Source organism: Nannospalax galili, unplaced genomic scaffold (genome assembly GCF_000622305.1).
Source record: "Nannospalax galili isolate Female #2095 unplaced genomic scaffold, S.galili_v1.0 scaffold533, whole genome shotgun sequence".
NCBI classification, from domain to species: domain Eukaryota; kingdom Metazoa; phylum Chordata; class Mammalia; order Rodentia; family Spalacidae; genus Nannospalax; species Nannospalax galili.
The window spans coordinates 233652-257288 of NW_008333774.1; the positions used below are offsets into that span (position 1 = coordinate 233652).

The following is a 23637-nucleotide window of genomic DNA, read 5'->3' on the forward strand; positions in this document are numbered from 1 at the left end:
ACAATTTGGGAGTCCAAAACCCCCCCCAAGAACCCTGAACATCTAGCCCGATCTGTATTTCTGACTGTGATGACACTGTGAGAATTTGGTGTGGGAATGACTTTTCTGGGAATACTTTCTTTTAAAATGGGAATTTTACTGAACCTTATAACCAAAGGTAATCTTATGTTTTGAGATCATTTAATACTATCTACTCAATATGCCTTCCTCCTATATAATCAGTTGATTTGAATTCACCTAGCCCTTAGGAAAACATACTGCATTCCACTAATTGATATGAATATTTTGTCAATTTAAAAATAATGTCATAAAATGTTTGTGGCAAGGGCTTAGGATGACGCTCAGCAGTATAGCACTTACCTTATTTTTCTGAGGCCCTGTGTTCAATTTCCAACACTTCAAAAACTGTGAGAGGCAGAAAAATCACCTGTAAAGGAAGAGGACAGATCCTCATTGAAGTTCTATGTGGGTTAGACCAGAGGAATTTCTCTCTGGATATCAGCAGTCAAGGACATCCTAAAGAAAAAGTGTCAAGAACCTGAAAGACTCCAGTAGATGAATAAGGCAGACAGAAACTCTATTCAGCCATGTTCAGATGCAACCGTGTTTAACTGAACATCTATTATTTGCCAGACTGTGGTCATTAAGTATTCTTACACATCTAGCACTGAGACACCAGGTGGAATTAGAGAAGAGTATCTTTAGCAAAACATTTCCCACTGCCATACAAGGACCAGGCTTCAGGGCCCAACCCCTGTTATGCTATCTCTTAGCCTTATGACATCAAAAATTAGAATATTTTCTGGAGTATGTTTTTTTTTAATTTTGACAGGAGGAAGAATACATAATCTTCATTCCATGTTTATAGCCTATAAGTCACTCAGCCAGGGTGAAACTATCATCTTTTCCATTGCACTGTATATTGTGGTCCAGTGATTCAAAACAGAGTCCAATCCAATGCACATGTCCAGCCCCCTCCACCACCAGCAATGCCTAATGTAGCTTAAATCTTGACTCACTGTGAAGCAGGGAACAAGCATTCTAAATGGAAGGAAAAGGGAAAATTCATGGGGCAGGCTAACCTCTGGACAGTGGCTCACTGTGTACCTATCTCCTACAGGACATTGGATCCTCCTTTCCTTTTCTTTGATTCTCAGGTTTATTTTTGTAAAACAGGGGCAGTTTCAGGAGGATGATCTTGGGAAATTTTCTGAAGCCTAAAGTAACAGGAGAGCCAAAAAGAAACCAGGTTCATTTGACACCAGCAGGGAGTCTAAGCTCCCTGACTAAGAGACATGAGGTGCCACTAACTCACATAATACTTCTCCTATAGAACACTTCATTACACACACACACACACACACACACACACACACACACACAAGGTTCAGAGGTAGACAGACTCAACTTGATCTCACTGTTACTTTCCTGAGAGATGTATAGTCACACTCTGCTGGGCCCTTGTCTGACTCAAAAGAGGAGCTGAACAGGCCAAGCCAATCTAGCCAAGGCAAGGCTGGTCTCAGTTAACATGGGTGCAGAGTATAGCAACCCATGCCAGTTCTCCCCTGTTCCCTGAGCCCAAGCCACCAGGGACTCTTATGATAGCAAGTCATTTGGACAATAGCATTGACCCTTCTAGGCACCTGGGAAAGTTTCATAGTATCCTTGGGGGAACTAGGAAGTATGTGGGTCAGCTTTGTCTTACCCAGATTCCCCAGAGACAGCACCAGTCCGGCAGCTGCCCAGGGTAGCAGTTTGCCTCTGAATCTCCACCACAACAGAACAGTTGGCAAATGTCCCTCTGGGACAGATCTCAAGGGAATATTAACCACAGGCCCTGGAGGGACAGGCTAAGGGTAGGGACCTGGGACACATAGACCCCATCAGCTAGAAGAGAGCTAGACTCCTCCAGGAAGCCCACCCACTGGTTATAGCAGAGGTGCTCATGACACTGAGGGCAGATGAAGCTCAGGGTAAGACAGTGGGAAGTGAGGCCTCCAAAGTGTCAGGCCCTAACACAGGCAATAGTTTTCATTACTATTGCTGAGTCTGTCCATGACATCTAAGGTCTGCTGTGTGAGATGGCAGCACTTGGGAGCAAGATGCAGGCCCAGGAGCATGGTAAGGAAGTAGTCAATTAAGTCTGCGGTGCTTGGAGGACAGGTATTGATTCCTCTGAATCATAGACAATGGGCAGTGGACAAATGAGCTGTAGTGCCCATGAGAGTGGTGAGACAGGCCAGCCAGGAGGAGGTTCTGGGGAAATTCTGGTTAGCAGTGTTTGTATTTTGTCTGTTGTGTTCTCACTTGCCATAACTTTATTTTTTACTATTCATGCTGTAATGTTATTTATCTTGGCTGCTGAGTCTCTTCCTCCAGTGTTAGTCCTCACAAACCTCCCCTAAGTCCTCTAGGCAAATAGAAATGAGTCACTAGAAAGACGGATAGCGCCCACTGTTGCACAGGATGCTGCTCTTCTTCCTCCTCCCTTTTCCTCCACTCACTCGTCCACTGCGCCCCCTTTCTATGTTTCCATCCGTTTTCACCTCTTCTACTTAGCCTTTGGGGATAGGCACTATTATGTCAGCTGCCCAGGATTCCCATCAGTCTATAGGTTCCAACTGATGGTGCGGGACAGTCTTCTCTCTCCTAGGTTGTATGTTCCTCAGGTCTCCATATCCCGACACAAGGACTCTTAGCTGAGGTTGTATCTGTGGGGAACCCAACATCTGAGTATTGCAGAAAAATGCTACAACCATATCAAATATGCCCTCTGATTTTGTGGTGGTCATATATAGGGAGGGTGGTTCTTGACATGGACCCAAGGTCTTGGTATATGCTTAACACATACGCTAACATGTTACATTGCCGGTTCTGTCTCATATTTTGAACAAGACAGCAAGGCATACTGAGAGGCATGTTTTATTTTGGCCTAATCTGTCCCTAAGGATAAACTTTCATTCAATAAGGTTATGATAATCAGTTACTGTGGTCAAACCTGGGACTGCAATGAGAATGATTTTGAAGCAAAAGGAAACTGCAGTTGTGAGGACAGATCCATTATCCATTTTAGGAGCAATGAAGGGGGAGGGCATTCATTCTCTTTGTGAATGAATAACCCAACCTTGTCTTACAGATCTAGAATGCTAGGTAGAAATAGGGCATCTCACAGAAAACATTACCTATGTGGAGTACAATGTAGAAAGTGTAGCAGGGATCTCCTGGGCAGGTTTAGGGGAACGAAGGCTCTAGGCCCCAGCTTTTGCTCTGAGATCAGGGAAAAGGCAATAGATCTATGCTGAATTTTGTTTCAGATAAATTATCTCTACTAACAACTGGGTGGTCCTATCAGAGGACGGGGTCAGAAGCCAAAGACGATGATGTAGAGGTTGTAAACTCAGAGCACAGCCTGTGCCTGGGGATGTGGAAGAGCCACATATGCACTCAGTAATCAGAGGACAAGACTCTGTGAAATTGGAGAGTGGATTTAGAGTGAGAATTACCAGACCCTTAATAAGAGGAATGAGTCCTGTCACAGACCATCTATAGGGTTGAAATGTGAAGCCATTGTAGCAACAGCAGTGAGTTATCAAAGAAACTGTTTATCTTAGTTCCACTTGAGGAATTAATTCTAAGCTGCAACCAAAGGTTTACAATCAAGAACATTGAGCTCAGTATCTTAGCTGTAAGGGAAAACTGGAAATAATCTAAATGCACAGAAGAGATGGTGCAGAGCACAGCATGACACATTCATGTTAAGTAATCCTACACAAACCCTCATCTTACCCCTCAGAATGGCTAAGATCCAAAAACAAACAACAATGCTGGCATAAAGTCAATACTCATTGAAGGGCATTATTATGATTGGTCAAACATAAAGTCAGCTATTTCATTAAAGTTTGCATTTCTGAATCTATCAATAGCAAAAAATTGAGCAGTGAGGAGTAGGACCCAAGAAACCCTCCTCCACTATGCCTGGCTCTCGACAGCCCATTCTTTTCTTAATGATTATTTTTTATTGAATTTTTGTGCATTTCGTACAATACATCTTAATCATATTTAGATCTCTTCGCTTATTGGCACCCTCCCAAAGGCCGCCTACAAGATTTCATGCATTCTGTCATATATGTTAAGTTTGTGTACCCAGATGTCCCTCACATCACTGACTTCCATTGTGAATCCATGGTGATCCCCACCAGCCGCCAATGGATACAGTTTCAATCCAACGGTCACACAGTTGGCCCTGGTAAAACTAAATGGGTTATAAAAACAAAACCAAAAATCATGGACCTAGATGACTGGGGGGTCTTGAGAGGGATAGGAGAGAGATGGGGTGGGGGATAATCGGAATGCATTAATATGTATACGAAATCATCATATAGCAAAATTAATCATTAATAAATATGAAAACAGTAAAAAGTTGCATTTCTGAAACATTTCTAAAAAGGTAAATAATCTAAGAAGATGAAAAAGGTAAATAATCTAAGAAGATGAAAATGAAGAGAATGCTTCCCTTGCCATCGTTTTTTTCCAAAACATATTTTTATTGGTTTTGTGCATTCATAATCTATCTTAATCATATTTAGACATCTCCCTGCCCCTATCTCCCATAGTCCCCCACCAGATTTCATGCATTCTGTAATATAAGTTAAGGCTTATCTAGTCAAGTTTGTGTACCCAGATGTCCCTAATGCACAAGTGCACTTCAGAACCTGCCAAAAATACAGATTTCACTGGTGTGTCTGTGGATGGCAGGATTTCACTTGATTTTAGTTTTAGCTTTATTTTTTTCTGGCTTTATTAAAATATTTGCGAGAACTATTTCATCCCCTAAAATAGTTTTAATACAAAAATAATATATAATTATATATTTGTGTTTGTCATAAATGTTACCTATACATCATAAGCAAAGAAGTAGACAAAGTAAAAAACAAGTATCCCCCTTACTATCTCCCACCTGTCCCAGAGATCGCTATTGTCATGTTTGTGTGCTTCCAGGATTGTTCTATATGAATGTCTCAGTGAAAATGCACACACACTTTTACTTACACCACATCCCCACTGCTGCACTCAGCACACACACACATGCACACACACACACACACACACATGTGAATAGTGTGAATTTAAAGCATAATGTTCACTGCATACATATTACCCAGCAGCTATATTTCTGAATAATCTGTTATTTACATTGTCTTCCTTAGTCCAAATAAATCGATGATATTTTCATAAATCACTCAATAAGCAAAGTTTGGATAAATCAATGTTTATTCAATCATTCTGCTATTGGTGGCTATTTGGTTTGTTTCCAGTAAAACACATACAAAAGATGTTATAATGAGAACCCCCTGCTTATCTGTGTGTTGGGAGGGGGGAAGAGAATGCATATATGTCTCCACAGAGTTGATGCTTGAATATAGAATGTCTCAATAAGATAGAAGACAGTTTTGAAATTTTGTAGTGGCTTCAAGTAATGCTTGAAGGGCTCTGTTCACATTCTAACCAACGATGGGCTGTGCCATTTCGCTTGTCAATAATGTGAAATTCTGCACTTTACTTTTCCCTGTGTCAGGAAAACAGCAGGAGTTCTATGTACTTTGTTTATCTGGTCACAAGTGATTATAAATCGTTTATATGTTTACGTCTGGTTTTATTTCTATGACTTTATGCACTGGGATCAGCTATATGTGAACTCAAGTGATCAGTACTCTAAGCAGTGTGTCTTAGAGATTCCTGGTCATCTACCTCCCAAGTCATTTATCAGTCTCTTATTTTGCCTTCCTGTGTTCACAGCCTCTCTTCCATTTCTTCTCCCAAATAAGTTCCTGAGTTGTAGGTTGATTTTGATCTGTTCATGGCTTTCCATGGAGGCTTGGGGATCCTTTCTACCCTCTGCCTGTTCTGGGAAATGAGTCTCAACTTCCCCTATCCAGGGGACCTGGCAGCTGACTTGGCATTTCCCAGCCTTGGTGCTGAATGGTCTACATTTTTCTAATTCAGCCTCAGTCTCTCCAGTGAGTCTTGTCTTCCCTTTGAGATGGTAATTCATTTTACCTCACATAAAGTTCTTCTGAAACAAAAAACCCACAGGGGATGGTAACAGAGCACTTATTAAAGACCTGCACAAAATATAAAGATATATAGTTAAGCATTGGTAGTTCTGCCTTCAAACCGCTGTCCTGGGATTCAGAGATGAAGGGCTACATATAGGGCACTCTCTGAGGCAGGACAGTAAGAGACAAGAAATTACTTCCCAGAGTCAGGTTTCAGCAGGAAGCTGAACACCAACTAAGAGACAATCGAGAATACAGTACAGAAACAGCAGATAATCATCCCAAACCTTGGAGGTTACAATAGAGAAGGGGGGAGGAATCACTCACCTAGGACTGTCACTCAGGTTCCTCCTCCAGACACCTAACACTGTGATACAGGCTAATATAAAAACCTGACTACCACCCTTGAGTTCAGGTCATATCTATTAGAAATTGAAGGTGGGTACTCCTGTTCTAGTACCCTTCCTGCGGGTTACCACAAGACATCCCATCTCCCCTAACAGCAAATGCTAGCAAGGATGTGAGAAAGGGGAACTCAAATCTTTTAAGCAATTTGCTGCAGAATAATTCCTCTCTTATACATTATATATGTGCATATATAGATATATATTGCGAAAATCTGGAAAAAAATTAATGTGGGGCACATGAGGCAGAAGGGCAAAGAGATCTGTTGATGACCTTCAAGTCCATCTTCATGGTCCTGACAGGCGGGTGGGGTTTAAGTAGAAAGCAGGAGATACACGTAACTAAGAAGTCCTGCCAAGGTGCTCCCCTGCCCACTGTTTTACCAGCTCCAAATATCTCCAGAAAGGTCAGTCCCTTCAGATGATCTTCTGATAAGTTTTAAATCTTTCTCTGAGGAAACAAGTTCCTCTTCTTGGTGCCCTCAAGTCCTCAAACATTTCTTTTCCCAGTGGGAGATTCCAGGGAAAATTCTACTTTTTTTTTTGTTTTTAAAGACAGTATATCCAAGTAGCCCCAGCTAGACTGTAACTTGCCATGTAGACCAGGATGAACTCAATCTCACAGCAATCTACCTGCCTCTGCCTCCTGAATTCTGGGATACAACGCGTGCACCACCATGCCTGACTGAAATTCTGTTTCGGTGGAGTTTAACAATATCACATTTGTATGTGACTGACTGCCTCTCACTACCGTCTCTCAGCTCCCATGACCGTAGATGCCCTTCTTCTTTTCAAACATTCCCCTTCCTAGCCTCGTATCTCACTCTCCTTTCTTTCTTTACATTTCCCCCCAGGTTTTCAAGCCCTGTCCAGTCAATCACAACTGTTGTGTTCATAATTGCCATAGTCATGTCACATGCAGATAACAGTGCCTCAGCACAACTCTATCTAATAGTTCCATCTCCTTTTTGACAGTGTTCCCTGGGCTTCAGAGAGGACAACACAAATGTACTATTTAGGGCCAAGCACTTAGCAGTCACTCATTCTTGGAAGCTTGGCGAGTTATGAATCATTGCACTGACCATTACCCACTACAGAATGGGACATTTTTGACCAAGACTGAAAGCTGCATTAGTTTAGGAAATAAACATTACTGAATACAAATTCTTTAGCTGAGAGCCTGCAGCCTGAATCAGGTCATGCCTCCCTGTAGTACAGAGATTTAACAAGCAGACTGTGCTGTGATGTGACATCTCTCAAGTTCTGGTACTTGGCTTCTCCGTGTTCCCTGTCACATTGCTATGGTGAATAAAGTCACATAAAGCGAAATTTCCCTCCTTTTCCCTAAAGGTTATAAAAAGTGAAATACTTCATTTGTCCTAAGGGGATTGGCCTGGCTCTCCTCAGGATTATGTCTAGATTCTCACAGGTAATAAAGCATCTCTCTAAGCTTTAAAGGGAATCTTCTCCTTCTCTTTATGACCCCATCATGTTTAGAGCTCCATAAATTGTATTGTTTCTGTCTATGCTTTCCATATACCTTAAAGACTGATCATGGCTGTGAGGCTCTTTAATTATAATAAATCAAATTAAAAGAAATTTTGTGTAAGCTTTCTCTGTGGATCTACTGCTATCAACCTGTTTTATCTTTTATTTCATAAAAACCACTTCATTGTAATGAACATACAGGTAAAAACATCACAAAGCTAAATTGACTTAGTGATTCAAACCCTGGCCCAGTTTAAATTTCTATGCATCTCAGTGGATGTTTATAGATTTAGAGTGTCCAGTATGAAGCCGTGGTGCTTTGCTTAGGGTTTTATACTTTCACTATCAATTACATATTTTTGTACTTACCCATCACACAAAAATGCATTGTATGAAATTCTTAAAGAACAAACAAAAAATTTTAAATAAAGACAAGAAAAAATCATATTGTAGCCACAATTCAATAGATAATGTTCCAAAGTAAGTAAATTATCAAGGGATATAAATTAATATTTGGACAAAACATAAGGATCTTGCCACAACGAACTCTTAGCATTTAGCTTGGGTGCTCTGTCTTTTTCTTTGGAGTATTTTAATGCATGTTGAATTGTCCCGAGTAATAAGAAGAAAGATGTTGGACCAATCAGAGGAAAACATTCTGAGATGGCTTCACACGCTGAATTGGAAAGAATTGGTGAAGAAAAGACCTGCAGAGGATGAAGCTTTTGTGGAAATTAGTTTAGCTGGGGCTAAAGTTAGTTGTGGTTAGTTACTGGTGGTTTCTGAAGAAAATTCAAGTAGAAATAATATACACAAATCCGAAGCTAAAAAGAAAGCTCATGTCTAGACACAGTTCTGTGACCCTGGACCTTTTTGGGTTTGAAAAGTAAGCACATAGCGTGGGTCCAATGTAGAAACAGTAGGAAGAGGACAGGACAGGCTATAAGTGATCTAAGAATCAACAGCCATGTACAGACCAAGGAGAAAGGGAATCCAAGGGAACAGGACTGTGGGCAGTTTCATCACCACTGAGAGGAAACTGAGCAGAAAAGCAAGTCTCTCTGAAGGATACCAGTTGCTGTGAGGGACAAGAAAACTTATTGAGATAAGGTTCTTTGTGGCTTTGGCATGGGAAGTTTTAATAAATGGACTTTTAAGGCAAAAGACGGGGTAGTCCTGCCCTATTAAACATGAAAAAAACAGATGCTGCTTTGTGGCAATTATATGTATGTGTGTATGTAGGTAGGTATGCATACATGGATGGGTAGATACATGGAATGATGAACACATACCATAAGCTGAAAAACCACACATAGAAGTGGGACTAAGCTATATCTCCATAGGTAGGAATGCAACTAGAATTTTCCATGTGGAAGAATCTTAAATCACAAATGACCCCGTATACCTGGATCCAAAGAGGAGGCTGATTAGACTGTACTACACAAACTTGTGTAGATGAATTTCAGAGGTTTTGCAATGAGGCCAAAGATATAGGTCTCTATGTCACATGCCAAAAACAACAGAGAGGCAAAGTCAGTCAGGAACTGCTTAGCACTCACTGAACCTATTATAGCTCTAAGCACAGATAGTATCTGGGAGGGGAGCACGGGGTGGGACAAAAGCTACGGAGCTGTCTGCCTGTTACATAGAGAGTCCTGGGGTGTTGGCCATCCACCTGGGCTGAGCTGAGGGCAGAGCCCCACCCATCACAGCCAGCTAGATTTTGTTCCAGCCTTGCTTACAGAGGGCAGGACCAGGTGCTGCCCCCACGGGTTTGGGTTAGAGCCTCAGGCACCATGTTATGTTTTTGGTTCTGGGACAAAGATAACCATCCTAGGTCAGTGGTTTTAATAATATTTCCCAGTCTGCTTGTTTCCTGCTGTCTTGGGAAGGTTGTTTTTTCTCTCTCTGGGAGATTTTTGTCCTGTGCTGTCCTCAGACATAAGGACTAAATACTTTGACTTCTGCTTTGAGGCTGGGGGAGATGGGAAGTCTTGTGGTAATCTGTAGGAAGGGTCACTAGAGCAGAAGTAGCCACCTTCAGAGTCTAATAGATATGACCTGATCTGAGAGGTGGTAGACAGGGAGGGGTTTTTGCATGAGACTGTAACACAGTGTTATGTGTTCGGCGGAGGAACCAGACTGACCGTCATAGGTGAGTGATTCTTTTGCTCTCCTTTACTGTTACCTCCAAGGTTTGGGGTGATTATCTGCTGTCTCTGTGCCATATTCTGGATTATCTCTTAGTGGTTATTCAGCTTTCTGTGGAAACCTGACTTTGGGAACTGAATTCTGGCCTCTCCCTGTCTTGTCTCAGCTGGTGCCCTATAACGATGGGGTTCCAAAGCAGAGGTGCTACCAATGCTTAACTATCTATCTTTGTATTGTATGTGTGCAGCTCTTTAATAAGTCCTTTGCCATCTTCTATGGGCTTCTGTCTTTCTGGTGAACTTTACAAGGGGTAAAATGAATCATGGTCTTATGGGAATGGAAGCCAAAACATACTGGAGGAAGAGAGTCAGGTTGAATTAGGAAAACAGAATATTCAGCACTAAACCTTGGAAACATCATGCCAGAGGCCAGGTCCCCTGGGTAGCAGAACTTGGGATGCATTTTCCAAAACAAGCAGAAGGTAGAAAGCATCCCCGAGATGCCATGGAAAGCCATGAACGTCAGAAATCGACCTACAGCTCAGGAAGCTTATTGGGAGAGTGAAGGGAAGTACGGCTGCAAACACAGGAAGGCAAGAGAAGAAAGAGCGATGAATGTTTCAGGGAGGGGGGTTCCCTTTTCTCTCTAAAACACACTGAGTAGAAGACTGAGTACCTGAGTTCATAGAGAGGAGGCCCCAATGCATAAAAACTAGAGAACTCAAGAGAGTGTACCTTCCCTCCATTCTGCAGAATGAGATGACTGAGGACAGGCAGACATACAGTTTGATGAGCAGAGGTCCTGGCTCCACTACAGAGGCTCCAGGAGACACAGATTTGGATTAAAAAACTACTCCTAAAATCAAAGTTCAGGCTTGTTAGAGCACAGGTTTCATGTCAGAAATGTTTGCAGAGTGAAAGAGACAGACTGTAGACATGCCTAAAGAGCTGATAAAAGGGACAGGGACAGGAAAGTGGAGGTCATATGTCTATGTGGGAGGCCAAGGTCCAGGGAGGTATCAGGAGAGATGTACAAGTGTCCAGGTGCACAATTCTTAGGTACAGAGGGAGTACATCTTCTGTGCTCTGAATGTTCACACACAGTTCCTGAAATGAAGGACTCTTCCACACGCTGCTTAGGGATTCCTTTGTGGTGACCAGGCCTCTGACCTCCTTCCTTTCCTCTACTCCACAGGTCAGCCCCAGGCTAAGCCCACGCTCACGCTGTTCCCACCTTCCCCTGAGGAACAAAGCTCTAACAAGGCCACAGTGGTATGTTTGATAAGTGACTTCTATCCAGGTGCTGTGACAGTGGCCTGGAAGGCTGACGGCACAGCTGTCAACCAGGGTATAGAGACCACGCAGCCCTCCAAACAGAACAACAGCAAGTACATGGCTAGTAGCTACCTGACACTGACAGCGAACGAGTGGAAATCTGGAAAAACATACACCTGCCAGGTCACTCACGAAGGGAACAAGGTGGAGAAGAGTGTGTCTGCTGCAGAGTGTTCCTAGGTTCTCCAACCCTCATCCCATCTACAGATGGGACCAGCAGTACACCCAAGTACCCCTTCCCTACCCCAGCCCTAATCCCTGCAGTCATCAAATACTCAATAAAATATTTTCAATCATATGTGCTTTATCTCATTTGTTTTTATGTGCATTTCATTTCTAACCACCCTGAGATTTCAGGGTAATATGTGGGGGGAGTCCTACAACCTTGTGGTTGTAAGCAGATTCATAACAGGGATAACACATGTAGCTTGCTTGTTCACACAAACGCAATTTTCCTAGCTGTCTGCTGGATTTCTGACCACATCACACAATTGCTCACTTAATTACGCTCTTCAATAGACGTGGTTATGCATCACTACCATTTCTAAGGTTCTATTGGGAATTGCGTTCTATGCTTGTTTTAGAGTTGCAATTCGGAGACAGGGAAAATTCTAGTGTGATTACATGTTCCTATTGTGTAAGTCAGATGAGAAGTAGCAGGTGGCTGGAAAGTTGATCATAATAAATACTAGGAAGTATTTGTGAAGTAAAGACGGAGTATATGTGATTTGGGTGAAAATTGTACTATTGTTATGGCCAACACTGATTTGAGTAAAAGCTTTGTTAAGCCTGGGCAGAAGTAAAATGAATTCTACCCCAAATATAATTAAGGAATTCAATGATGACTGTAGAAGACTGTCAAGGGTCCACTGCAGAGCTAGTGTTGGGGATGGGTCATACAACATTAGTGCAGAGTGACTGCCCTGAGGGCTCCAGGCATAGTTAAATATCCAGGTGCACTTGGAGAGGACAAGGTTGTCCCAGGTCTCCCCACCCCACCAGATCTCACTGCTTCCCTGATTCAAAGCTCAACAACTCAGGGTGCACCTATGGCTTGAGGTTACCATAGGCCCCTGAGTGTGGACAACTTTTATCTGTCAGTGACACAGGCCTTGTGCCATATTTCTCAGGATTTATGGACTCATGGCAAGTGTCCACACCGTAGCTCCTTGTTGAACAACCAGCCCAGAGGTGAAGTCTGAAAAGGGAGTTTCCAAAGCAATGCTGCAAACAAGGAAGGGGCAGCCTAATGCTTGACTTCAGCCACAGGAGCTCAACCCCAGCTTGTAATTAGCTTAGCAGATGCTGTGTCATACGGCATCTCTGTGGTTCGTGGAGTAACATCTGTGACTTAAAGCAGAAGTGAGGGACTCTGCTCTTGTTCCTCTCAATGCCCCTGCTGGGTGCTACGCCAGGCTCTACCCAATATGCTACATAGAGGAACAACTCCTCATCATTTTGCTGTGACTCTTAATTGCTGAGAACATTGAGCTAAAAATGTTAGGACAGAGGCAAAGTAAAGATGCCTTTCCATCAACCCATCACTAAATAATTGTTTTCGGTGCCTGGTATTGAATTCAAAGGCTTGCTACATCTTCAAAACTTAATCTTTTATGTTAGTTTTCATTTTTATTTTACGGTTTTATCTTTTGTACATAGAAATGAGTTCCATAGGGATATTTTCATTCAAATATACCATATATTTGGAATCCTTTGGATATCCTCTCCTTTCCCATATTCCTGAAAAGTTCATCATTTTATTCTTCCCTATGGATGGATAAATATCCATTATGGACAAACAACACATTTTCTTTATCCATTGATTGGGTATGTGGGCTAATTTTATAACCTGGCTATTATGAATAGTCTTGAGCCGTGTGCATTGGTAGTCTTTTATTCCCAGGCAAAGTCAGGTGGATCTCTGTTAATCTGAGGCTAACCTGGTATACATAGTGAGCTCCAGGTCACCCAGTGCTACATAGTGAGACCCCTGGAAAACCAAAAAACCCCACTCTTTCTAGGAATAGTTCTGAAATGAACACGGTGTGCAAGTGTCTGTGCATTATGCTGATGTGATTTACTTGTATCCATAAGAAAATCTAAAGATGCCATCAGAAAACACAGAATGGAAAAACACTTTCAGTCAGGTTCCAGGACACAAAATCATCATAAAAATCAGTAACTTTCCTGTATACAAATGCTTTGAAATTAAACCTGGAAAACAGGAACATTCGTAATATCTTCAAAAATAATTTCACAATATACAGGATCAAACCCAGACAAACAAGTGAATAACCTCGAAAATGAAAACTTTAAAACCTTGATATTGAAAAATTTAAAACACTGAAGAAAGAATTTTTTTATTTTTAAGGAATATTTCTTTCTGTGACATCCATAATGAACGAGAATTCAAGATCTTCCTGATTCATCCTGCTTGGCACTCTGACAACAGGCTTGCACCACAGCCTTTCAAGTCTTTCTTTTTTTATTGAATTCTTTAGTTTCAGACAACATAATGAAATGACATTTAGATCTGTTCAATTTCCCACACCTCCCCTTACTGCCCCTTGCTAAATTTAATGACCCATATTATAAATAATAAAGTCTACAGGGTCTCATTTGTGTTCTCAAATGCCCTTCAGTGTGGGTCCATCCACTGAAGCCTAGTTAACCTACAAAGAGTCCCATCCTTGAAAGAAGCTGGCTCTGCCCCTCCCACCAACAATCAGTTGTCAAAAGTTCCTTAGGTTGGGTTGGGATTTCTTACCCACTTCCCCTCATCTATGCTGGGATTTTGTCTGGTCTGAGCTTGTAAGCTTGATTTAAGAACGCCGTTATAATTGTATTGAGTTCGTATGATTAACTGACACAATATATAGCATTAAACCCAATAAGGGTTTAATGGAAAACTCCATTCCTTGTGGTCATTCACCACTTCTGGTTCTTACAATCTTCCCCAATGATATCTGCCCAGTGAGAGGTAGAAGTTCGAAATGGGTGTCTCATTCAAGGATAAACACTCTGTAGCCTCTTGTTTTCTGCACATTGACCATTCATTGGTTTCTGCATGTTGATCACATTTTCTACATCAGGAAACTTCTCTGAGGAGAGTTGAGAGATGCCTTAGCTTGTGAGTGTAACAATAAGTCATTAAGAACCAGTTTAATACTATATTAGTAGAAAATTAGTGATACGGCATTCCCTATGCCCTGTGATTTATCACGCCTCAAATTCCAAAGCCCTATATCAGTCTCAGGGATAGGTTCCAGGATATAAAATTAACACTCAAAAATCAATAACCTTCCTGTATACCAACAAAAAGCATACCAAGAAAAAAATCAATGAAATATTCCAATCACAATAGCCACAAAATCAATAAAATAACTTGGAATAAATATAAGAAGGGAAGTGAAGATCTTGCACAGCAAAAATTTTAAGACATTAAGACATTGGAAAAGACACAAGAAAACAGAAATATCTATTCTGTTCATGGCTCATTACGATTAGTAATGTGAAAATGGCCATCCTACCAAAATCATTCTAAAATTCCAATGCAATACCCATTAAATTTTCAACACAGTTCTGCACTGAAATTGAAGAAAATAATCTTGTTTCATATGGAAACACAAAAATCCAGGATAGCCAAAATAATCTTGAACAATAAAGAGCTTCTGGAGGCATAAGAATCCCAGATCACAAATTATTCTACAGAGCTATAGTAATAGAACCTGCATAGTACTAACATCAAAACAGACACGTTGAAGCAGGGGGACAGAACTGAGGACCCAGATTTAAATCCATGTGTTTACAGTCACCAGGACTTAGACAAAGGAGCAAGAATACATGCTGTGGAAAAGACAGCATGTCCAAGAAATGGTGCTAGACAAACTGGACAGTAGCATGTAGAATGAAATTGAATCTCTGTCTCTCATCACACACAAGGTTCACCTCCAGTTGGATCAAGAACCTCAATGTAAGATCTAACACCCTGAATCTGATAGAGAGGAAAGTAGGGAATACATTGGAATGTATAGGCACAGGAAAGGACTTTATGAACAGAATCTATAGCACAAGCATTGAGTCCAACTGCAGACAAATGGGACCATATGAAACGTCAGAGGACGGGATCATGTGCATAAGAGGAAAGCTACAGAACAGGAAAAATTTTACCTGTGACAGACGATTAGTAACTTGAGTATATAAAGAACTCAAAAAAAAAAAAAACCCAACACACTTAAAAAGTCAGTCAAAGAGCTGAACTGGGAGTTCTGCAAAGATGAAACTCAAATGAGAAATGCTTAAAAAAATCTCCAATATCTTTTAATACCATGGAAATGCAGATTAAAATCATTTTGTGATTTCATCTTACTCCCCAGAATTGCAACAACCCAAAAAACAAAGAACAAATGCTGGTGAGGACGTAGAGAAAGGGGAAATCAACTCTTCTTTTAATCACTCTACTGTAGAATAATTTTAAATATATATAATATATAATATATATATACAATCAAAGAAAAATCAATATGGCACACACTGGGAAGAAGGACGAAGAGATCTGTAGATGACCTCAAGTCTGTCTTCATGGTCCTGACACAAGGGTAGGGTTTAAATTTAAAGATCCATATCTAAGAAGTCCTGCCAAGGCATGCTCCCCTGCACAGTACTGTAGTTGCATTTGCTCCAAATATCTATGGCAAGGTCTGCCCCTTCAGAATTTCATCTGATAAATTTTAAATCTTTCTCCAAGGAGACAAGTTCACACGCGCCATGTCCCCAAGTCCTCAGTCATTTATTTTACCCACAGGAGATTCCTGAGGAAACTTTTTTTCTGGTCTTTTGGAGACAAGGTCTTCCTGTAGCCCAAGCTGGCATGCTATGGAGCCCAGACTGGCCTTGCTTGGTCACACAGAGATCTACCATTGCCTCCTGACTGCTGGGATTAAAGGCATGTGTTTACCATGCCCAGCCGAAAGTCTATTTCCTTATGTTGTAACAATATCCTTCAGTTCTCACAGTTCGACCCCCTTTTCTACAGTATTTCCTGGGCCTCAGGGAGGATAAATGTACTATGGGGCCAAACACTTAGAAGTCACTTATTCTTAGCATCTTGACAAGTTACGCATCCTTGGACAGACATTGCCCACTGCAGAATGAGACTTTTTTAAAAAAAATCAAGGCTAAAAGCTGCATTGTTAGAGGAAATAAACATTGTTAGAATAAAGATTCTTTAGGCCAGAGCCCATAGCCTGAATCAGGTCTCGCGTTCCCTATAGCTCTCTTTGGGACCCAGATTTAAGAAGCAGTCTGCGGTATGACTTGACAGCTTTCAATTTATGGTACCTGGCTCCTCCATGCTCCTTGAAACATATGCTGTGCTGAACTAAATCACATGAAGTGATATCCCCCTCCAGCCTTAAAAGTTGTATAAAGTCAAGCCCTCCATTTGTTCTAAGAGGATTAGCCTGACACTCCTCAGGGAGTCTGCTGGGGAATCAGTCCAAGATTCCTCAGGGGATTATGCCATCCCTCTCTCATAGTCTCTCTCTCATAGTCCCTCTCTCACAGTCTCTCTCTCTCTCTCTCTCTCTCTCTCTCTCTCTCTCTCTCCCTCCCCTCTCTCATCCTATCTCTCTCTCATTCTTCTTCTTGATTAAGCATCTCTCTGGGATTTAAAGGGACTCTTCTCTCTTTCTTTATGATCCCATCAAACAATTTTTTAATACTCTGCCTCCCATCTTCAGGCCTGAGCAAGGCTTTGAGACCCTTTCACTATAATAAATCTCATTAAAATAAATTTTGTGTCAGCTTTCTCTATGTACCTATTGCTATGGTTGTGTTTTATCTTTTTATTTCACAAAAATCACTGTAGTATAATGAACTTACAAATAAATGCATCACACAGGTAGATTAGCACAGGTACTCAAACAAACACTGGCCCATTCCAAAATTCTGTACATCTCTGTGAACTTCTATACAGTTATCTTGGCTACTATGAAACCATGAAGCTTTGCGTTCGGTTTTGCACTTTCACTGTCAGTTACATTTTAATGCACTTATCCATTAAACAAAAGATGCATAGCATGAAAGTCTTAAGTCACCAATAAAACATTTTTAAAAGAAAGAAAAGGAAAAATAAACACGGTAGTCACAATACATCTTCCAATGTAAATAACATGGAGATAAATTTAGACGTGAGCAAAACATGTTTATTGTTGCCATAACGAACTTTTAGAGTTTAACTTGAGTGCTTTGTGTTTTTCTTTTGAGTATTTTAATTCATGCTGTATTGTACAGAATAATGAGAAACATGTTGGATCAATGAGAGGAAATCATTCTGGGATCACTTCACACTAGGATCAAGCTTTCATAGAAGTGAGTTGTTGGGTCTTATTGAGTTTGAGGATCCTGTAGAACATTCAAGTAGAAATACCATACATGAATCTGGAACTAAAAAGAAAAGGTATATCTGGACACTGAGATCTGAGATCCTGGACGATTTTGGGTTTAAAGAGTAAATTCACAGAGTAGGCCCAATGCAGAAAGAGTTAGAAGAGGACAGGGTAGGTGCTAGGTAAACTAAGAATCAACTTCCCTGTGTGGACCAGGGAAAAGGAAATCTAGGGAAAGAGGAATGCAGGCAGTTTCATCACCATGTAGAAGAGAGTGAGCAGAAAGGCAGGTCTGTTTGAGGGATGCCAGGTGCTGTGAGAGACTAGAAAGCTGACGGAGATGAGGTTCTGTGTGGCTTTGCCATTAAAAGTTGTGAAGGTGAAAGACGGAAATCCTACCCTGTTCCAACAGGAAAAACAATTAGATGGCTGCTTTGTGGCAATTGTTGAATGTATGTATGTATGTAGGTGTACATGCATAAAGGGTAGGTGAATGGAGTGATGGACACATCCCATATGCTGAGAAACCATGAGTGAGAATTGTAACTGAGATAAATCTCCATAGGTTGAAATGCAAACAGAATTTTCCATACGGAACCATCTTAAGTCTGGAATGACTCAGTATTCCTGGGTCCAAAGAAGGAGCTGATTAGGCTATATAAACTTGTGGGGAAGAATTTCAGAGGCTTTGAAATAAGGTCAAGAGACACAGGTCTCTATGACACAACAAAGAAACCTGAGAGGGTAAGTCAGTCAGGATTTGCTAAGGACTTCCCGTGTCTATACAGCTGTCAGCACAGATAGTATCAGATAGAAGCATGGGGTGGGAATAGTCATGGAGGTATCTGCCTGTGACAGGGAGAGGCCTGGGAGTGGTGACCATCCACCTGTTTGATCTGAGGACACAGCCCCACCCATCACAGTCAGCTAGTTTCTGTTCTAGCCTTGCCCCCAAGGGGCAGAAGCAGGTGTTGGCCACACAGGTTTTAGTTAGCGCCTCAATCACTGTGGTTTTGGCGATGGAACTCGGCTCACCATCATAGGTAAGTGGTTTTAATGATATTTTCCAGTCTGTTTACTTCCTGCTGTCTTGGGAATGTCTGTTTTCTCTCTCTAGGACAATTTTCTCATGTGTTCTATTCAGACATAAGGATTGAACAGCTTGCCTTCTGCTTTGGGCTTAGGGGAGATGGGAGATCTTATAGGAAGGGCCATCAGAGCAGAAGTAGCCACCTTCAGATTCTAATGGATATGATCTGAGCTCAGGGGTGGTGGGCAGGGAGGGATTTTTGCATGAGACTGTATCACAGTGCTGGGTGTTCGGCAAAGGAACCAAACTGACCGTAGTAGGTGAATGATTCCTTCCCCCTCCTCTGTTGTAACCTCCAAGGTTTGGGATGATTATCTGGTATCTGCTGTTTCTGTGCTATATTCTGGATTATCTCTTAGTTGATATACAGCTTTACGATGAAGCATGACTGGGGAACTTGTCTCTTGCCCCTATCAATCTTGCCTCAGATGATTGACTCTGCCTTCAAAGATGGGGGTTAGAAGCAGATGAACTACTAATGCTTAACTATACAGCATTATATTGAGTGCAGCTCTTTGATAAGTGCTCTCTTACCATTCCCTATGGGCTTCTTTCTATCTTTCTGGTGAACTTTATGATGGGTAAAGCGAATCCCTGTCTTGTGGAGAATGAAGACAAGAGTCAGTAGAGTGAAAGACTGGGGTTGAATTTGGTAAACCTAGAACATTCAGTGCTAAGCCTGGGAAATGTCATGTCAGAAGCTAGGTACCTTGGGGAGCAGAACTTGGCATTTATTTCGCAGAATAGGCAGAAGTTGAAAAGGATCCCCAAGTTACCACGGAAAGCCATGAACAGATCAGAAATCAATTTGAAATTCAGGAAATAGTGAGCAGAAGAAAGGGAAGGGAAGGGAGTCTCTGAACACAGGAACACAAAAGACAGGAGACTGATGAATGCTTTTTGGAGATGAGCTCAAGGGTCTGTCTAAGACACACTGCTTAGAAGACTGAGCACTTGAGTTCACATACAGCTGATCCTAATGCATAAAAACTAGAGAACTCAAGAAAGTGTACCTTCCCTCCATTCTGCAGAATGAGATGACTGAGGACAGGCAGACATACAGTTTGATGAGCAGAGGTCCTGGCTCCACTACAGAGGCTCCAGGAGACACAGATTTGGATTAAAAAACTACTCCTAAAATCAAAGTTCAGGCTTGTTAGAGCACAGGTTTCATGTCAGAAATGTTTGCAGAGTGAAAGAGACAGACTGTAGACATGCCTAAAGAGCTGATAAAAGGGGCAGGGACAGGAAAGTGGAGGTCATATGTCTATGTGGGAGGCCAAGGTCTAGGGAGGTATCAGGAGAGATGTACAAGTGTCCAGGTGCACAATTCTTAGGTACAGAGGGAGTACATCTTCTGTGCTCTGAATGTTCACACACAGTTCCTGAAATGAAGGACTCTTCCACACGCTGCTTAGGGATTCCTTTGTGGTGACCAGGCCTCTGACCTCCTTCCTTTCCTCTACTCCACAGGTCAGCCCCAGGCTAAGCCCACGCTCACGCTGTTCCCACCTTCCCCTGAGGAACAAAGCTCTAACAAGGCCACAGTGGTATGTTTGATAAGTGACTTCTATCCAGGTGCTGTGACAGTGGCCTGGAAGGCTGACGGCACAGCTGTCAACCAGGGTATAGAGACCACGCAGCCCTCCAAACAGAACAACAGCAAGTACATGGCTAGTAGCTACCTGACACTGACAGCGAACGAGTGGAAATCTGGAAAAACATACACCTGCCAGGTCACTCACGAAGGGAACAAGGTGGAGAAGAGTGTGTCTGCTGCAGAGTGTTCCTAGGTTCCCCAACCCTCATCCCATCTACAGATGGGACCAGCAGTACACCCAAGTACCCCTTCCCTGCCCCAGCCCTAATCCCTGCACTCATCAAATACTCAATAAAATATTTTCAATCATATATCCTGCTCTATCTCATTTATTTTATGTGCATTTCATTTCTAAGCACTTTGGGATTTCTGGGTATTCCTGGCACCTTGTAAGTGTGTGTGGGTGGGGGGGGGTCATAACGTGGATTGCCAAGCCAGGAGCCTCCTTCATCAAACAGGTACAATTTAACCAGCTCTCTGTTGGCGTCTCTGACCATATCCTGCAATTTCTTCCTTCATTTTACTCTTCGGTAGACTTAGCTATGTTTCATTCCCATTTCTAAGACTCTGTTGGTGTCTACTTTATGCTCTTGTTTTAGAGTTGCAACTGATGAAAGGGACAATTCTGAGACACCACCTTCCTTCATGTTCATCTGATGACTAGTAGCAGGGGACTGAAAAGTTGATCATAACGAATTCTGAGAAGAAAAATAGGGTAAGGATAGAGTATATGTGACTTGTGTGAAGGCTGTACTACTGTCATGGCCAACACTGATTTGACTAAAATCTTTGTTAAGTCTGAGCAGAAATAAAATTAATTCTACCCCAAATATAATTAAGGAATTCAATGATGACTGTAGAAGACTGTCAACAATCTAGAGGACTAAAGTTGGGAATGGGTCATACAACATCAGAACAGGGAGAACATGCCATGGGGGCTCCAGCCATAGATACATATCCAGGCACATTTGCAGAGGACCAGGTTGCCCCTAGTGTCCCCATCTCACCAGATCTCACTTTCACTGACCCAGAGCTCAACAATTCATGGTGTGCCCATAGCTTGAGGTTCCCATAGGCCTCTAAAAGTGGAAAACTTTTATCCCTCAGTGACACAAGCCTTGTCTAACAATACAGTGTCATATTTCTCAGGATTTATGGACTCATAACAAGGGTCTGCACCATAGCTCCTTGAAGAACCAGCCCAGAGACAGAGCCTAAAGGAAGAGGTAGTTAACCTAATGATAATAATAACAGTAATAATAATAGTAATAATAATATTGTAAACAAAGAAGTGCCCACACAGCACTCAAGCTCAGCCACAGGAACCCAAATCCCAGCTGCTAAGCTAGTGTCATACACCATCTGACGGTAGTTCATGGGGGTAACATCTGTGACTTAAAGTGAAAGAAGGAACTCTGATCTTTCTCCTCTCTAAACCTTAATTTAAAACATTTTTGGTTATTTTTTACTTTCATTTTTATTGGTGTGTTTTATTGTAAATAGTAATGGGTTTCATAAAAATATTTTCATTAAACTGTACCATATACTCTGATATCCTTTTGATATCTTCTCCTTTCCCATACTCCTGAAAAGTACATTGTGTTCTACTTCCCTATGGATGAATAAATGTACATCGTGAAAAAATAACACATTTGCTTTATCCAGTCATTGGATAGGTGGACTAATTCTACAGTCTGTCTATTATGAATAGTCCTGAGCCAGGTGAGTTGGTACAAATATTTATTCCCAGGCAAAGTCAGGTGGATCTCTGTGAGTTTGAGGCAAGCCTGGTTTATATAACCAGTTCCAGGCCACTCAGTGCTACATACTGAGGCCACCAGAAACCAAAAAATATCTCTTTATACGAATAGTCCCGAAATGAACATGGATGTGCAAATGTCTCTGTATTATGTTGATTGATTTATTTGAATCCGCAAGAGAATCTAAAGAGTGAAGAGGAAAACTCTTAGAATGGAAACACACTTTCAGCCTTGCACCAGGATACAAAACCATCATTAAAAATCAGTACCTTTCCTATATGCCAATCTTAGAAATTAAATCAGGAAAACAAACATGTTCACAACAGACTCAAAAATAGTAAGTACAATATATACAAGTAAACCAAAGCAATTAAGCAAAGAACTTAAACAATAAAATTTTTAAAATTTTTATATTGAACACTTAAAAACACAGAAGAAAAAGAATTTGTTTCTTTTTGAGAAAAATTTTTCTGTGCAGCTCAGACTGAACTTGAACTCAAGGCCTTCCTGACTCATCCTCCTGGGCACTAGGATAACAGGCTTGCTTCACACTGCTTTTAACTCTTCTTTTTTTCTTGAATTCTTGAGATTTTCATTCCCCTATCCACACCTCCCCTTCCTGCCCCCTTGCCCAATTTAATGAGCTCTTTTATATATAGTAAAGCCTATAAGATCTTATTTGAGTCCCCAAATGTCCTCTAATGTGGGTTCATCCACTGCATCCTTGTTCACCTACAAAGAATCCCATCCTTGAAAGAGACTGTCTCTCCCCCTCCCAGTAGCAATCAGTTGTCAAAAAGTCCTTAGTTTTGGTTGGGATTTCTTACCCACTTTCCCAGATCTATGGTGAGATTTTGTTTGGTTGGGGCTTGTATAGGACTTGTGCATGATGTCACTATTGTTATGAGTTCATAGGAGTAACTGGCTCCCTCTGAAAACTCTATTCCTTGTGGTCATCCATCACTTTTGGCTCTTACAACCTTCCCCAATATTCCCTGTGCCTGGAGATACAGAAGTTTGAAATGGGAGTCCTACTCAGGGATAAACACTCTGCAGCCTCTTCTTCTTTGCACATTGGCCAATTATGTGTTTTTGTGTGTTAATCTCATTTGCTGCACAAGGAAACTTCTCTTTTGAGAGTTGAGAGATATCTTAATTTGTAGGTAAAACAAGAAGTCACTAGGAGTCAGTTGAAAACTATAACTACTTTGTAGAAAATGAGTATTATGCTCTCCCCTTTGTCCTGTGTATTGTCTAGCTTCAGGTTCCCAAGCCTGATCTCAATGTCAGGTATAGGTTCCAAGATAATAAATTGACACTCAAAAATCAGTAGCCTTCCTATGTACCAACAACAAACATACC

At 41.5% G+C, this 23637-nt stretch overlaps 1 protein-coding gene and 1 gene segment (V, D, J or C); both read left to right on the forward strand.

The window, feature by feature from the left end:
• The window catches only part of LOC103730176 (immunoglobulin lambda-1 light chain-like), a 178692-nt gene extending 166958 nt beyond the window's left edge, over positions 1-11734 (forward strand). Inside the window, exons 3-4 of one of the 2 annotated variants that reach the window (XM_029561233.1) lie at positions 10071-10106; positions 11297-11734. In XM_029561233.1, coding sequence (XP_029417093.1) covers positions 10071-10106; positions 11297-11616 — 356 coding nt within the window. In that variant the 3' untranslated portion in view covers positions 11617-11734. Of the gene's footprint in view, positions 1-10068; positions 10107-11296 lie in introns of both variants that reach the window. The other variant, XM_029561232.1, reaches the window with a different exon arrangement.
• Positions 1-20826, forward strand: part of LOC103730193 — a 148530-nt gene extending 127704 nt beyond the window's left edge. Inside the window, 2 exon segments of the V gene segment in view lie at positions 18839-18868; positions 20389-20826. Of these exon segments, the coding sequence occupies positions 18839-18868; positions 20389-20708 (350 nt within the window).
• The last annotated feature ends 2811 nt before the right edge of the window (positions 20827-23637 follow it).